General features: G+C 44.7%; 1 protein-coding gene across 1 annotated transcript; it reads right to left on the bottom strand.

The window, feature by feature from the left end:
* Positions 1-2170: 2170 nt before the first annotated feature.
* LOC119879298 (PWWP domain-containing DNA repair factor 3B-like) lies at positions 2171-12449 on the bottom strand. Its single transcript, XM_038589643.1, has 3 exons — positions 12345-12449; positions 6656-6791; positions 2171-5873 (listed from the first exon to the last, which is right to left on the bottom strand). Exon 3 carries the CDS (start codon positions 5653-5655, stop codon positions 3640-3642), a length of 2016 nt encoding a protein of 671 aa, XP_038445571.1. The 5' UTR covers positions 5656-5873; positions 6656-6791; positions 12345-12449; the 3' UTR covers positions 2171-3639.
* Between the last annotated feature and the right edge of the window lie 5452 nt (positions 12450-17901).

Genomic DNA, 17901 nt, shown 5'->3' with positions numbered 1-17901 from the left:
CTTTGTTCTAGGTTCTTGTTTTTTTATTTATTTTATTTATTTATTCGTAGAGATGCAGAGAGAGAGAGAGAGAGGCAGAGACACAGGCAGAGGGAGAAGCAGGCTCCACGCAGAGAGCCTGACGCGGGACTCGATCCAGGGTCTCCAGATCAAGTCCCGGGCTGCAGGTGGCGCTAAACCACTGCGCCACCGGGGCTGCCCTGTTCTAGGTTCTTGTTGATGGATTTACTCTCTTTACTTTTTTCATGGGTCTATGGAGAATTTCTATTTTCTCATGAGTCCGTTTTGTTTCATTGTGTGTTTCTAGGAAATTGACCTTTTCACCGAACTTGCCTAAATTTTGGTGTACAATTGTTCACGGAATTCCCTTGCAATCTTTTTTTTTTTTAATCTCTGCAAGGCTGATAGTAATGTGGGGACATTTCTTATTTTAGTACCTGACTATTCTCTCTTTTCCTAGTATACTATTGCTTTTATTTTCTTATATTTTAAGGACATATCAGCTTCATAAGCTTCCATGTGTGTCTTTCCATATAATGACACTTGTGCTAACGTGAAGGTCCTACCACCTACCAAGTACATTATTGCCAGCTGTATACGGAGAGTCTGGAGAGAAAAAAAAAACAAACCTTGGGTGATCCACAGAAACTTTGGAATTCCTGTGAGGTGAAATGAGGCAGAACTCCATTATTATCTAGACTACATAAGTCCCTTTATAAGTAAAGAACTCATATTCAATATTCTTTTTTTCTTTTAAATCCAGGTATGGTCCTTACCACAGTCTCTTTTACCTTACCTTCGTAAATAAGCACAGGTTTTTGGGAAAGGCTTGGCTGGTATTTTCTGACCTCCACTTTCCTCAAAGGGCCCTAGGCCGGTGGGCTGACTTAGAACTGGACACTTGGTGGGGGACCAGAGTTTTCCACCAGAGCTGCTAGCATCAACTTTCTGCTTTCCAGTCCTCATTATTTTCTCCTTAGAAAAATCAAGTAATACCCCAGCCAGCTGTCCCTATATCTAGACCACAGTACACTACTATGTACTCTCTATACTATCTCTCTTGCCACAGATTCTGGTCAGTCAGATGAGACTGGCTCCCCCCGGGCCTTGCAGTCCAGTATGGTAACTGTGCCTACCTTGCCCTGCATAGGTTTGTGCCACCATCGTTTAGGGCAATCTTAGCCCCTTAACAACTGCTCAGGCTGGAAGGTATCTCAGAGTCTACACAGCCAGTCCCCCAAATACGGCTGCACACCCCAAATGTGATCCTGGTTCACATGGGATCCTTGTGGAGGAGACGAGATGCATGTCCTAGGCATGTCTGCCCTCTTCACTGGATGCCTCAAGCCTACATGATACCCCAGGAGGGAGGGGGTCCTCCCCCTTCACCCCAAACCAAAGGATACACCGCAAAAAAGGCATGGGGGAAATCTGGGGATCTGGTTTCACATATAGGCCACCAATCCATGATGCCGATAAAGATTTCTCACTAAGGAGGCAAAGTAGTGCCTCACAGTCATCTTAGAAATGGAAGGGTCTTAAACTACATCTTACTTGTTCTACTGACTCACAGGGCCAGGAATGGATGATGGGTGGATGGATGGATGGATAGGTGCGTGGATGGATGATGGATGGATGGATGGATGAAGTAGTGAAGAAAATATTTGAATGTAGAGCTAGATATGGCCATATGAGAAGGCTGAAGTTGAGTGGTCTATTTGGCTCGGGAGACACGATGTTCATAGAAGAACTAGAGTGTGTCGTTTCAGTGTAAAAGGCCCACAGAGAGCATGAGATGGTGTGTTTCCAAGTACTTTTCAGGACCATGAGGATGTCATGTGGATTAGCCCAAGCAGAACGCCTCAGGAGTCATTGGCATCTCTCAGGCAGAACTTCCAAAGAAGTTCTTTTGGGCCTGAAGCTTACACAATTTGGAAGGCCCTCTTCTAAACTTGTGCAAAATGAGCATGAAAGTGAATATTGATTTAGGATTGGAAGAAAATTCATAATGAAATTTAAAAACTGATGACTAAATCACTGAAATTCCAAAATAGTATGTACACACACACAGGTGTGTGTGTGAGTGAGTGTACATATATTTAAACACACCAACTGTGTAGTTGTACAATCTAAAGTATGATGAAGCACTAGTTCAAAGTGAAAGGTACTACAGTTTTATTGGGAATCAAAACAGCTAACTTGCAAATTTTACACACACATTCACATAAATCACATGGCCGTGTGAGCACATAACATAGGCCTGTGAGTGACAGCTGACTCCCTCTAAGAATAGAAATACATTCAGGTTCATGTCAGACCTTTAGTGCTCATTTCCACATCACATTTCAAAAGCAAACTAGCTTTTCTAACGTTTTTTTCCTCAAAAAATCTTGTTTCAAGTTAGGATAACAATTCATGGACTTCAGAGTTTATCTTTTGGTTACGCAAGTTTCATTGTACTCTGACAACAGCCACATTTAGGCAAATGGAAGCTGTTCTGTAGTTCATTTCCAGGTTCCCAGATCCCGGTCCATCTATTGCTCACACAGCTTGGAATGACTTACCAGCCTGCATATATAACTGTCGGAACCTGTCAGGGCTAGCCAGTGAATAAATCAAAAGAGAACGCTGGCTTGGTTTGAGATAGATGACTGCGTCTTAGGGGACACAGTTCCGGAACAAAATGCATGCTTTCCTACAATGTGTGCCACTTAGATGGGCTCCCAGCAGTGAACCTGGACTCCAGCTAGGTCTAAAATCGCTAAACTGTGTGTCCGATTACTCTAGTTGTCTTCCACAGGGGAATAAGCCACTACATGCAAAGCATCCCATCAGTCAGGAAGACAACTAGGAGCCTGTTTGTTTTAGGAAACCACTTAGCCACTGAGCAAGAACTGCTTCCCTAAGTGGAATCTCAGGCAAGTGTAGAGGTCACAGTCTCGCACAGGCCGACAAAATGTTCACCGCACGTTGAGATGTCGTTCACTCCCATGTGGACTACATGCAGATGACCAGTCATTAACTTTGGGTTTCAGACGGCTTTTCCAGGAACCATGAGAAGGTAGTGACAGTAATCGCAAACATCTGTGCCTTTGGCTTCACCCCTCAGGGCTTTTCTTCCACACAGATAAGCATGGCAGATCAAATTCAAGGAATTATCCTATGAACAAATGCAGTCATTTACACCGAGGTGTCAGAGAGAGAGTGAGAAATCCATGTGATGTTTCTGCGAAAATCCATCTTATATTTTAAAAGCGATTGTTGCTTCATGTCTGACACCAGGGCTCTTTCACGTCATAAGAGATCGTGCGTCCCGTATTTAAAATATGAAGTGCTCTCCAAAGCAATCTTATGAAAACATCTAGACAATGACACATCCAAGCAAGTAGAGGGAAGTACCACTGTGTGCAGTATTTTTTTTTTAATCAAATTAGTTTGCGAAGCATTTGGGAACCAGAAACGATGGTGGCCGTGCTATGCACAAGTGCCACAGATGGATCCAAAATGAACCCAGCATGTTCCCGAGGTCTCAAATTTCTAGAACATATATGTATATGGCATAGAGAATTGAAGGGTCCCGCATTTCATGCAGACAGGGCCTTGAGAGGTCTCCCTGCTGCAGTGTGGGCACAGGAGGGCTTACTTATTAGCCTTCAGCCCGGGTGCCGATCTCTTTCGCATTTTCTTTAGGATATTTTTATCAAACAGCTGTTTTTCCCGGTAATGCACGGGTGGGCCCCGTAGGTACTTTTCTTCTGCCTCCTTGTAACCTAATCCGTCAAGTGCAGCAATTGAACAAATGATTGCTTCTGGCAGAAGAACTTCCACAACAAAACTGACTTTGTCATCCCTTGCCAGAGTCAGCCTCTTCTTGTCTATTTGTTTGTAGATTTCTTGTAAATGTCCCACCACGACATCCAACTGGTCTTCATCCTCCAGGTATGTTTCAATGCAGAGAGTGTACCTCTTGGAATTCAGAAACGATGTCAGCCACCTGGACTGTTTCCTGCCTTTGACAATGTCCAGAAGGTGGTGATCGGCCCCCTTCTTTTTCACGATGAAGTCCACGAGCCTCTGGTTGGCTCGGTCCCGAGCAGCCCTCATCCGGTCAGGGAGAATCTTCTTGCGGGGCCTCTTCCCGCCCACGGAGGTCTCCTCCTCAGAATCCTCCAGGTCGGCATAATTGACCTTTGGGAAGTCAGCCTCCAGATCCCCGTCCTGGATGGCTTTCCTAACTGGGTAACTGACGTCAGCAGCATAATAGTCCAGGAAGGAGCCTGCAAAAGACCCACAAGTGAGCCCTTCTCTGTAGTGAGAAATCAGGGAGAAACACCAGTTCACACTTTGCTCGTACATTTTCCTGGCTCTCTTCATCAGTGTTTCTTTCTCTTTGCAGTCCAGGGGCTTTAATCTTCGAAGAGGAACTCGAATGCCACTCATTTCAGCGTGCATGTTTGCCTCAATCAAAAGCACCCTTGCAGTCTGCTCTGCTTGGCTGACGCTCTTTACCACCGCTGGCCAAAAGGGGTGATTTTGAAATTTAAACCAGACCATCATTCCTCCTTCAATGGGACAAGGCTCCTGTGGAGAAAGCGTGCTGGTCAGTTGTCCCATTTCCTGGCTGACATCCTTCTTAATAGCAGTGGTGGGGTTCACAGCCTTTGAGCTGGCCGAAGGTCGAGATTCCTGCAGCCCTTTCTCAAACTCTGGTACCTGCAGCTTCCTTCTCCTGTTTGCCAGACGGAGTGAACAACGCGGCCTCAGGTTAGGGGCGCTGGAGGAGGCTGCCGCACCTTCCATGCCTGGCTCCCAGGGACCCTCTCCGTGGTCCTCAACATTCCTGGAGGAGGCAGAGCGCTCAGAGGAGGCAGCCGGGTTCTTTGTGTGGGTGTCAGGTGCCTCTTCTTTCAGAGCCTCCTCGGGCACAGTGAGGTTGAAACCTGGTGGCGGAGATGGAAGGATGCCTCCATCTTCAGCCCCGGTACCCCCCTCCTTGGCTATGCGATGCAAAGACCTAACTCTTGAGGTGTCCCTCTTTTCCTTGCCCTCTTTCTCACCACCATCTTCTGAAAGCGACGGTAAGTTCGGGCGCCTGCTGGAGCTTGGTGAGGACTTTGCTCGCCTTTTCCTTGGAAGGGGAGTGATGGTTGTGTGTGCCTGTGATTGGCCGCCTTCTGTGGTGTCTGGTCTCTGAGAATGCACCAGCCGCGGTTTGAGGTTTCTGCGTTTCCTGAGACGCCTCAGTAAGATCCCTTTGGCCTTCCGGTAGTCTTTAAGAGATCGCTTTCTTGGTCCCCTTCGGGACGGTGTAGTGGTCTCTGGATCATCCGATGCTCCTGCTGGGCACACATCTGCTCTCTCCTTCAGAATCTCCAATGCCACTGTAAGAGCGTTTCTGTAAGGCACTTCCTGTCCCGCTGGGACACTGGCCTTCGACTGGGCTGTTAGCAAGGAGGTAATGGATTCAATCTGAGACTCATTTAGGATCTTTACGTCTGTGCTTTTCACTTTAATTTTTTCATCCACCGAGAGTATTTCAACTTCTAGAGAAAGTGCTCCTTTCCTCTTATTTTTTGGTGAGACCCCGGATCTGGACAAAACCCTTGCTGGCCACAAGTGGCCCTTCCAGTTGCATAGGACATACTCAGCATCCATTGTGATTTGGGTGTCCTCTCAAGAGGTGACTAATAGAGGTTGAGGGTTCTGGCCGTCAGACACACAGGCACGGCACATCTTCCCTAAAACAATGTCCTTCAGCACGCCTTTTGGCCTCGGGTCACAAAGGGTTTACTGCTTGTGTGGACCCTCCTTCTTCACCTGAGTCTCCCAGGGTCCCGGGGACTTGTGATTGGAATGGACTGTATAGGAGAACACTGGAAGGTGGGAAAGGAAGAGAAGAAAACCATTAGGGGAAAAAATTCCTTTTGTGAACGTAGAAGAACATTGATCAATGAGAATTGGAAGGAGATAAAACAAAGAACTATTAACAGTGTGTGTGTCAGACAGGGGGTAAATACAAGGCACGTATCGGGGAACATACAGAAGATACCTGAGGATTTTTTTAACCTTCCATACCCAGTTTCTTGCCCTGCTTATTGCCACTCCGTATTAAAGAGCATCTGTGTGGGGAGGCGGGTGTCATTTTCCAGATCTCATTTGTGTTATTGGCCGTCTTGTGCCTTTTGTGCTCCCTGGGGCTCATCCTGGGGGGATGCTTCACTCGGTCCTTATTTTCTGGGGGGCGCTGATGCCACCCTGTGCACCCAAGGAAGCCAGGGACGATCTCCAGCCTACAGACCCTGAATGCCAGCCAGCCCAATCTTGGGTTCAAGAGCATGAGCTTAGATTCCAGAGGTTCACGAAGATCATCCTGGTGGTTACTGGTGCCATCCTTCATAAGGATTGCTACAGGCATGGGCCATTGGCTTGACCTGCCCTTTTGCATTGCACTACGGTGGCTCAAAAGGCTGTTGCCCACCCCCCTCCCCACCCCCAGAGCTAAATTTTCAGAAAGAGATGGCTGTAGAGCGAGGAGCAGAATAAGCCACACTCCAAATGTCAACATGAAATGACCGCAAGTGAAATGTTTAGTAAAATAGGAACGTCTTACAAAACACCACATAGATCGAGGGAGGCGTGAGTCTATTTGCGGTACCTGTTGGTTCACACGTTCCAACTGCTTGTCCGGCAGACCCTTTCCTCTGCTCTGTGCCTCTGAGGTGCACAGTCCTTCCAGGGATCAAATGGCCTCAAATGTAGATACCCAGGACGTACGTACCTCTAATGTTGATCTAGAAAATCAGAAAGGCAGATGGGAAATTAAGCCAACGAAATGGGGATGGAGTCATCATTTTCCCTTCCCCAGCTCTGGAATACAGGCTATTCTGAAGCAGAAATGTTAGTTACATCTCATTTGGAATGTAGACCTGTCTCTCTGCTTCCTTCTTTTGCATTTCAAAAATATTTCCATGTTAACCTGTTTAGTTTAGGCTGGTCCTCCTATTTCAGAACCATGGCCACTACGGCTTTCATAATAGCCTTTTTGTCCATCTTAAATGCAAAGATTTAATAGTAGCATTGTGTGTATGTGTGTGTGTGTCTCATGTGTGTTAGTGTGTAACGCTAATGGTGTCTATTATGTAAATGTGTGTTGGTGTTTCTAAAGTAAGTTTGTGGAATACAGAAACCATGCAGAGGGGTATACATGGGAGGAAATACATTATAGGTGCTTACTGTCAACATGATAGTATGAGGCTTCGTCGCACGTTCCCTATGCACCATGTACTTATGCATGCACATATTGCCTAGGACTGTATTTCTTCACTCAGGAGCAGTATGGGATCACTGTTTCGTGGGAATCTGATTTTTTGCATCGGTTTTGTGAATCTCTTTTGGCAATGCGGTTTCCATGATTTTTAAAAACTTCATTTAAATACATTTCAAACATTTATTTATTTATTTATTTTTTTTTTCATTTCAAACATTTAGATGAGTGTGATGCAGAAAATGCAGTTGTTCACTCAATCTCCCTCCCCACCCCTCAAGAAATACCTATTAATGGGTTTTACTTTCCGCATATACTGTTCAATTATGTATCATAGTTCGCTTACAGATTTTAGCTCATCCATTAACGGTTTCAAATGGTACACTTTGTTTTACAAGAGATTATTTCCCTAATAAACCCGTGTATGCAGGACTTTGTTTACACATACTCCTAGCTACAATATGAAATGTGTGATGACTAATGACACAGACTTTGGGCCCAGCCTGCACAAACCTTTTCTTGCCAGAATGTGTGATCATGCAGGTATTGTGTCCTCTGCTTTACAGAACCCAGTGTACTGGCTCTTAGAACACGGGTGTCGGGTGTCGGATGAGGACACAGAACAAAGAGGAGAAGGAAAAACAGGTGACTCAGCCAACTGCAGTCTCCCTGCAGCAGGATCTGCCAGTCTCTCACACAGAACAGGAGTGCCTGAATCACCTCAGCTCCAACCAGACCGCCAAGACACACCCACACTCACAGATACATACACAGACTCAGAGTGATGAGGTTAGAGACCCAAGATGCCTGATATTGATGCATGGAATCAATGCTTTCTGCTCTACACATGCATGCAAATATTGCTGCTTCCAGGGCAGGGGTTCTTTCCAGCTCGTCTCATTTCCTTATCTTGGAATTACACACAGAGAATCTAAAATGCTGTTTAAGATTATAAAGTAGGAAAAACCTTAAGGATCAGTAAGCTGATCACCCAGAAGGAATGCGAACTGCAAATATATGAGTCTCACACTTTTAAATTCTGTTTAAACCTATTTTCTATAAGATATTAGAAAGGGCTTGGAAAACCATAGCACCTATTTGAATATTCTCTCCCATTCACGTTTGTGTACATCTGTTCAACTACGAAGCACTTTAATGGAGTAACTTGCAGCGGACAACCAAAATATCAATTGCAATCATTTTGTCCGGTTACCAAAACAATGCATCCTTGAGAGACGCAGTCAGAAGGAAAGGGTTTTTATTGAAAATATAAAATCCTCCATGGCCTATTCACCATATGCTTTGGCCCACTGTCCAAACAGCTTCCATTTAAGGGTTGGCACATAATGTTGCAGATGATTTCCTTATTTTTTCATCCTAACAGGAGCACAGCTCTCTTCTCTCCCTCTAAGGGTGCATCCAGGTGGGTGTGTAGACAGACAGATGGCAGTTGGACAGAAAGAGGGACAGATAGAGGGAATTATATGTAAATGTTGATCCTCTTCTGCACACCAGGAACAAGTATTAAAAATAGAACCCTGAATGACACTGAAGTAACTATTAAAGTGACCCCCAATCCTCGGAGGGTTTGGATCTGAACATGTATCCACAATTCCAGTTTACAGTCATACCAAACATGCCTGCCCAGTAAAAATGAATAGAATAAAACAGAAGGGGAATCGTAGAAATAACAACTCCACGATTTGTAACTTCAGGGTCAATTCCAGACCATCAAGAAATAGAACCCTCAGATGAACCAGCTTCAATTTTTAAGTCCTGCTGTTAACTTTAGTCCATTTGCTCCTTGGCTAAGAAATGAGAGAACGTGGTGGCAACGAATATTTATTTCTCCAATCAATGGCCGTGACTTTTGGAAAAATGATTTTGGAAGATTTGTTCCTTAACTCCTTTCCCCGTTGAGGGCTGTGATCACTTCCAAACAAAAACAAAAACAACCCTCTGAAGGTGTTGTCTCAAAACAAGGGCACTGTCCTTGATAGGACTCCCGCACCCCTCCACTCCCCAGAGGCAGAACTTCTCTCATCTTTACCCCAACACCCTCTCATCCCTTCCCTAAAACCAGGTCTTATTTATTGGACCTTTTTTTATGTTTTTTTCATTCTGAGAGGGAGGAGGAAGGCGGGGTCATAGGGAGAGGGAGAGATGGAATCTTAAGCAGGCTCCATGCCCAGTGCAGAGCCCGACACAGGGATAGATCTCATGACCCTGATATAATGTGAGCTGGAATCAAGAGTGGTGTCCCCAACCGATTGAGCCACCCAGGCACACCTTGGAGCTACTTTTAAGCTGTAGGCTTTGGGACCTTAAACTGTCCCTAAAGCATGTATTTCCATGAATGGACAAGTAAGCAGGTCCCCCTTTTGGCTATAAAGGCACATTTTATGCAATAAGTTAGAGAGAAAACACGTTCTTTCCTACTATTGCACCTTTGCAGTGCCAGATGAATCCAGAATGAACTTTCCACTTGTCAAAGTTTTTAACCAAATTCCATTTGTAGAACAACTGGGTGGGAATTGGCATCTTCAGAACTTTCCCTTATGTTTTTCACTAGTTTTGTAAACTCATAGAGGTCACACCTATTTGGAAATGTGGACCATTTTTGTACAAACATTTTATTTTTTTAATTTTTTTTTAATTTTTTAAATTTATTTATGATAGAGAGAGAGAGAGAGAGAGAGAGAGAGGCAGAGACACAGGCAGAGGGAGAAGCAGGCTCCATGCACCGGGAGCCCGATGTGGGATTCGATCCCAGGTCTCCAGGATCACGCCCTGGGCCAAAGGCAGGCGCCAAACCGCTGCGCCACCCAGGGATCCCTGTACAAACATTTTAATGGCAAGCGTTGCAGACTGAAAAATCGGGACCCACACTCAGTTTCATCAAAGAACTGAAAAAATTAGGCTTGCTTCTCACCTACAAATGATCAGCTACAAAACTAAAAGCACGTACACCTTCCAATTGCCAAGCTCTGCCTCCAAATTTTCCCTTAGCAAAGAAGGAACCACAGCAACTACTCTTGCAGGCACACACCATCAAGAGCTCTCTACTCTTGAGGAGGAAAAGCATAAGTGCTCGTGCAAGGACTACACAAACGTCAAGGATTCCCTCTGTTCCTTATTTTAAGACTAGAGTGACTTCTGTCCCATTCCTTTAGCAAACTCAGGTGGTTTCTCCCATCAAGCAGGTCAATTTTCTTCCAGAGATTCTCTGTTACCCCTCCAGTCACTGTTACCTGCCACAGGGAGACCTCCACTTCCCTCTCTAACAGTGATGAAATCATGCACAGCCTTAGGACTGAAAAAGTCAAGGGCATCCTGGTCTTTCCTGCAGGCGAGACTTCCATAATTACTGATAGCCAGGCGAGTGGACAAAGTGTGTATTTCAGAACCTATTAATTTCCCTGTGTCGTGCACAAGGAGAAAAAGGTGCCCTAATTCACAAGACAACTCACTGCATCGTAGCTTGTCATAACGGCATTGGGTGTCTGCCAGGTGCTTGCTACCCTTGGGAAAAGACTAACAAACTGATAATCTAAGCCAACAAGGGCATGTTATGCATCCAACACGAGGACTGATGCAGACCTTCATGTGCTGACAGAGAAAAAAATTCAGACCCCCCCCCCCAAAAAAAACTACCTAGAGACCAATGAAGCACAAATAATACGCTTTATGTAAGGCACACATTCACATGAGAACAACGGTGTATACTTCATCTCAGGACACAAAAGATATGTCAATGGAAGAGAAGATTCCAGAATGATAAACAGAAATGTCATGGCACTGTTGCATTGGCAAGAGAGGAAGGAAAAGGACAGAAGTGGATGGCGAGGGTAGACATCATTTCTCAAATGTTTTAAAACATTACACGGAGGACACATTTACGTGTACATAGGCACCGAAACCTTACTTTGCAAAGATTCTAAGGTGATATGAAATGAAATCCTGGATGTAAGTGAACAAAAAGCAGGCAAGCAAAACAGTACCAACCATTGCATAGAAAGCGATGCAAATACATTGCAAATGTCTTTGAGGTACATTTTCTATGGATCAAAGGAAATGTTCATTATTAAAATGTATATATTTAACCACAGAAGATATATTGTACTGCAGTCCAAGAAGAGAGAAGGGCTGCTGAATGTGTGAAGGAACAATAGGCAACAATGTTCCAAAATAAAGAAAAATATCAGATGGTGTACTGATATGCCAACCTGCAAGCATAATATATTCCCTCCCTCTCCCTACTCTCCCTCTCCCTCCCTCCCTCCCCCCCCACCCCCGGCTCTCTGACTTTCACACAAACACAGACACACACACACAGGTCTAGGCTCATTATAGTTAAAACTTCTAGAACCCAGTGGGAAAAGAACAGCTTTAAAAGCAAAGAGGGAAAACCAGCATGACTATTAGACAACACCCTCTTACTATTTTTATGAAAGAGAGCTTGAGTTATTTGGAGATCAAAAAGAAAAAAACAATAGTGCCATGACAGGAAGAGTGGGCACTTGTAGTTCCGGAGAACCCAAGGGACAATACGGTGGTTCTGAGAAGCCGTGACCTCTGAGGAGGTTACGTCAGAGCGTGGGCTCTGACTTTGTCTCTTAGAGATGTTTCTTAGTTCATGTGTGTGTTGGCTACTCAGAGTGAGCACAATATCATCCCCTAGGCTACACAGAGTCACATTAGATCTTCCAATCCTACCCATTTGCCTCATTTGCTGACTTCTTTTGCTCTCTCGACACACATAATAACTTGACTATAAGTCAGTGTAAGTGAGTCAACTTACATCTTTAAGGGTTCATGGGACAATCATCAAGCAGAAGTACATGATGAGGAATATTTGGGGATCTCTGCTTTCAAGAAGTCAGGTAACAATGCCCTCGGGCAATGGTGTCACCTTAGGACAGCAGAAAGGGGCCCTGGTGTGACAGAGGTATTCAGTCACCTAAGCCCCCCTGCCCCAAGAGAAGCTGCCATCCCCCCTGATAAAACAGGAGGGATTAGAGCTCTTAATGACCAACTATAACCCACACACTGGCAACACACAAACACACAGACGACTCACATTGATAGCAGACACCGACTAGTCCGATGTTTCTACAGTTACTCCATCTCTCCAGTCTGTAAATATCCTTGTTAAATGTTTCTTCTGTCTCCAGGAAAGAATGGCTTACCCCAGTTGTCATGGAAACCAGAATGTCATCAAAAACGGTCTTCCTGATGTTCGCTTTCTATGGAAACCAGGAAGTACTAATACCTCCTCAGATGCAGAGCGCTGATCGTGGTCTCAGTCAATTACACCCTGACCAATCCAGTGAATGAATGAATGAGTGAGTGAATGAATGAATGAAACATTGAAGACAATATCTGATGGTCTCAGAAAAGGCATTGAGGGCAGGGGAGTTTTTGCAAAATGGGTTATGGAAGAAATAAAGTGGAAAGATAACAGCTTCTGTCTTCCCTTCACACACACACACACACACACACACACACACACACACACACACAGGATCCAGGTTCCGTTAAGGACCTCCTTTCAACCTGCCAAGACTCATGAGGCTGGGTGTATTTCTGTGGGTGGGATTCAAGGACTCTCAGTCAATTAAAAATGACCCAAGAGGAGAAGATGTGTCAGGATAAAGGACCTGGATGTCAGAGGTCCCGTTTGCCTTAACTAGAAACTCGGGCAAACAAGACCGAATGACCCTCAGTGCACCCTTGGATAACGCGTACTGACAAGGTTTTCAGGACACCAGTGGTTCCTGAGAAGAGAGACGAGTCCCTAAAAAAAAAAGGCCCTGGGGGAAAAAAAGGCCCTGGGGATCCCTGGGTGGCTCAGTGGTTTGGCGCCTGCTTTTGGCCCAGGGTGAGATCCTGGGGTCCCGGGATCGAGTCCCACGTTGGGCTCCTGGCATGGAGCTTGCTTCTACCCTCTGCCTGTGTCTCTGCCTCTCTCTCTCTCTCTCTGTCTATTGTGAATAAATAAATTTAAAAAAATCTTTTTTTTTAAAAAAGGCCCTGATGGAGGACAATAGGGAGATAGAGATGAGCCTCTCACATTTGGGATGTGCGCTCAGCTTGTACTGCCGCAACCACACTGCCAATGAAGGCTAAGCCCAGAGGTAGGGCTCCTCTCATAAGGGCACACAGCGCACACTTCCTCTCTCATTGTCATCTACATTAGGGGACTGAGCTGCCCTGTGACGCAGCTGTTTCCTGTTAATGAGCTTCAGGCAATTCTTCTGTGGCCAGTCCTGGGAAGTGTGATGTGCTGGGAACAGGTTTTCGGGAGGGGAGAGTGCAGTTCCTATTTCCAGGGTTTTCCTATTTCCATGTTGTAAGTACTACCATTATGTCCGACTTCCAACCACTGACACGATGTCACTGAGTGCTGATTTGGCAAGTGATGCCCCAAATCAGCCCTCACAAGGTGACGGTTCCAGACAGACCCAGTACAGCCCTGGACCCCAGATTCCAGAGCCAGACAAAGCCCTCTCGTTCTATGTGCAATCCACGAGAGCAGGGCAAGCTGGACTCTTACATAGAACTGTGTGCCACCTGAATGAAGGCTTTCGAAAGGTTCTTGGTGAAGAGGAGAGGAAGAGGCATATCAAGAGCCTCCATGTATGTAGCCTATGTAGTTTTGGGGGAGGGAAAATAGTGGGAAGCACCCATGGCCAATCTTTTCAAATCAGAGATGCTTTCTGAAAAACCAATGCAGGCCTGAGTCTCAGCTCTGCCTCTCCTCAGTTCTGTGACTTGCACATTGTGCCCTAACATCTCTGTTCCCTGGTCTCCATTTTTGTCAAATCAGCTCCTAGTGCCTCTGCTCTTAAAGGGTTAGTTAAAACTTCAGGAAAGAACAGTAGACATCAGCAGTGCCGGGTGATCATTCTGGAAGACCTGGCGGGGGGTGGGGGGGTGGGGTGTTGGTGGTCCCTGAGAACCTTCTGGACGGCCAGTGAGATCTTCCTCTCCCTACTCAGTATCAGTGAATCTGGATTGCCCGGTTGCCTTTCCATTGAAACAACGGATTGTAAGAGGTGAAGTGAAGAGGCAGATATGAAAATCCTAACTCTGGGAAACGAACTAGGGGTGGTGGAAGGGGAGGTGGGCAGGGGGGGGGGGGTGACTGGGTGACAGGCACTGGGGGGGGCAGTTGACGGGATGAGCACTGGGTGTTATTCTATACGTTGGCAAATTGAACACCAATAAAAAATAAATTTATAAATAATAAAGAAAATCCAGGTCTTTCCTATTCCGGTAGGTATTAAATAGATTGGCAGAGATGAAAAGCAATACCATACTTTTAATACTTTTGTTTATATTCAAAGAGTAGTAATTTTATTTCATGGAGCATATTTACATGTAAGCAATAATAATCTTAATATTATTTTAAAAGAATACATAAAAGTGGGACTGCCCAGGTTTTTTTCTCCCCCAAATACTTCAACATTTGATTACCATGGTTTAAGAAGCATTATCTTTATTTCTAAATTTTATGTAAACTCAATTAATTGACATATAATGTATCATTGGTTTCAGAAATAGACATTGGTGACATATGACACCCAGTGCTCATTACATCATGTGTGCTCCTTAATGCCCATCCCCGAGGTACCCCGTTCCTCTAGCCCCTTCCCTTCAGCAACCCTCGGTTTGTTTCCTATGATTAAGAGTCTCTTATGGTTGTCTCCCTCTCTGATTTCTTCTTGTTTTATTAAAAATTGTTTTTATTGAATTAAAATTCACATAACAGGGATGCCTGGGTGGCTAAGCGGTTGAGCATCTGCCTTCGGCTCAGGGCATGATCCTGGTCCCAGAATCGAGTCCCACATCAGCCTACTTGCAGGGAGCCTCCTTCTCCCTCTGCTTATGTCTCTGCCTCTCTTTCTCCCTCTGTGTCTTTCATGAATAAGTAAATAAAATCGTTTTAAAAAAGAAGTTCACATAGCATGTTAAAGTGTACCACTCAGTGGCATTAAGTAAATCCGCAGGTTGTGAAACAGTCACCTCTACCTTCTTAACAAAACGTTTTTATGAGTTGTAAAGGAAATCTTATACCCAGTCACTCCTCACTCCCACCTGCCCCCAAACCCTGGCAACCTCAAATCTACTTTCTGTTTTTATGGGCTGGCTTATGTTGAATATTCGTATGAATGGAATCACACAATACATAACCTTTTGTGTCTGGCTTATTATGTGCAGAATAATGATCTTATTATTTTTATTATTTTTTAAGGATTCTATTTATTCGAGAGAGGCAGAGATATAGGCAGAGGGAGAAGCAGGCACCCCACGGGAGCCCAATGCGGGACTCGAACCCCGGACCCCAGGATCACGCCCTGAGTTGAAGGTTGATGACGCTCAACCAGTGATCCACCCATGCCTCCCTAGAATAATGATTCTAAAGTTCATCTACATTGCAACATTCCTTTACTGTCTGCATATTTGGTTGTACGGATAGTCTACCTTACGCTTGAACCACCAAGCTGTTTTCAACAGTATCTATACCGTTAAAATTCCCACCAGCAGTGTATAAGGCTTCCAGCTTCCCCACATTCTCAATAGCAGTTTGTTTATTTTCCACTCTTTCCCCTTAATGTTAGAAATTCTAGGGGCGTTAACAGCTATTGTTAGGCTTTGGTTTGCAATTCCTAATGACTAAAAATGTTGAGCATATTATCATGTGACTTTTGGCCATTTGTTTATCTTCCTTGGGGAAATACGTATTCAGATCCCTTTCCCATCTTTATTTGTTTTCTCATTTGGTTGGAGTTGTAAGGTTCTTTCTATACTCTGGTTGCTATATTCTCCCTAGGACATATGATTTGCAGGGGGAAACCCTGGGTGGCTCAGCGGTTTGGTGCCTGCCAGGCGTGATCCTGGGGGTCCTGGGATCGAGTCCCACGTCAGGATCCCTGCACGGAGCCTGCTTCACCCTCGGCCTGTGTCTCTGCCTCCCTCTCTCTCCGTGACTCTCATGAATAAATACATAAAATATTTTTTAAAAAAATCATATGGGCAGCCCGAGTGGCTGAGCGGTTTAGCGCCAACTTCAGCCCAGGGGCGTGATCCTGGAGACCTGGGATCGAGTCCCACATCAGGCTCCCTGTATGAGGCCTGCTTCTCCCTCTGCCTGTGTCTCTGCATTCTCTCTCATCTCTCGCTCCTCTCTGTGTAATTCTCATGAATTAAAGAAATAAAATCTTTTTAAAAAAGACATATGATTTGAACAAATGTTTTTACTCACCCGTCTTGTAGGATCCTTATCTCTCTACTCTTGATAGTGTCTTTTAGTGTTGTGTTCTTTTTAAAAAGATTTACTAAATTATTTGAGAGAGAGAGTGAGAGACAGAGCAAAAGAGAGAGAGAGAGAGAGGGAGAGAGAAGAGAGATAGAGAGAGGAGAGGAGAACAGAAGCAGAGGAAGTCACAGGAGGAAGCAAGCTCTCCGCTGGGCAGGGAGAGCCGAATGCGGCGCCGCAAGCCCAGGACTCTGACACCACAACCTGAGCCGAAGGCAGATGCTAACCGATTGAGCCACCCAGGTGCCCAAAGATGGTGTCTTTTAATGCAAAAACTTGTTTTCATATTGGTGAACGTCAATTTACCCATTTTTTTTCTTTTGTTGCTTTTGGTCTAATGTTTAAGAAGTCCGAGGTCATGGAGGTTTACTCCTACGTTTTATTCTAAGAGTTTTATAATTTTAGCTCTCACATTTAGGCGTTTTATGTATGCTGTGACTAGAGTGTCCAAGTTTGTTCATTTGTATGTGGATATACCGCTGTCCCAGAGCCACTTGTTGAAGAGACTATCCTTACCCCCTGGATGGTCATCATCAGTCATCTCTCACCCAACACATTGGTGTACTTACCGTAGCCAATGAAATGCTGAGCATTATGAGGAAGGGGGTCAGAAGTACAACATAAATCATTGGCTTAGCCTTGACCGTTAACTCGAAGTAGACACTATGGAAGTAGGATTGGACTGAATAAAATATTGAAGATTTGCTTCCAAATCTTAGATGAAAGAAGTAACATGTGTGATTAAAAACAGAAGGAAAAAAAGCCTAGAGCTGGTAGCAAATCAAGGCAGGCACCAAAAGGTGAAAGGTCCAAAAAATAATATGGGGGGGGGAGAGAGAGAGAGTGAGAGAGAGGAATGGAGAAGGATGGAAGCCAATAGTATCCCTCACTCACTTTCAAATTGTATAGTATATCTGAGTAGTGGAATGAAGTATGAATTTCATTTACTCTGTAAATTTTATACTTTGTGAAAATTATCATGAATCTTTATTGCTTTTATTATTTTTTAATAATAAATTTATTTATTTATATTTTTTAAAAATAATAAATTTATTTTTATTGGTGTTCAATTTACCACATACAGAATGTCCCTGACATGGGGACACCCAACCTGTGTCTACTGTAGAGATTCTGGGCTGAATGAGGGCAGGCTGTGAAGGCGGAATGGTACTGGGGACCTGGTCATAGGTTCCTCTGTCTCCTAACTCTTGGTTTGCAGCCCCCACACAATGGCCACAATTATGGATCAGGGATATTTTGTTGCTGGAGGGCAGTGGGTGTGCCTGTTGCTTCTGGAGGCTCCCAAGCCTTGTCA

Source organism: Canis lupus, unplaced genomic scaffold (assembly GCF_011100685.1).
Source record: "Canis lupus familiaris isolate Mischka breed German Shepherd unplaced genomic scaffold, alternate assembly UU_Cfam_GSD_1.0 chrUn_S577H739, whole genome shotgun sequence".
NCBI lineage: Eukaryota > Metazoa > Chordata > Mammalia > Carnivora > Canidae > Canis > Canis lupus.
Note: the sequence above shows the minus strand (reverse complement) of the source record. Positions and strands in the feature narration are given on the sequence as shown.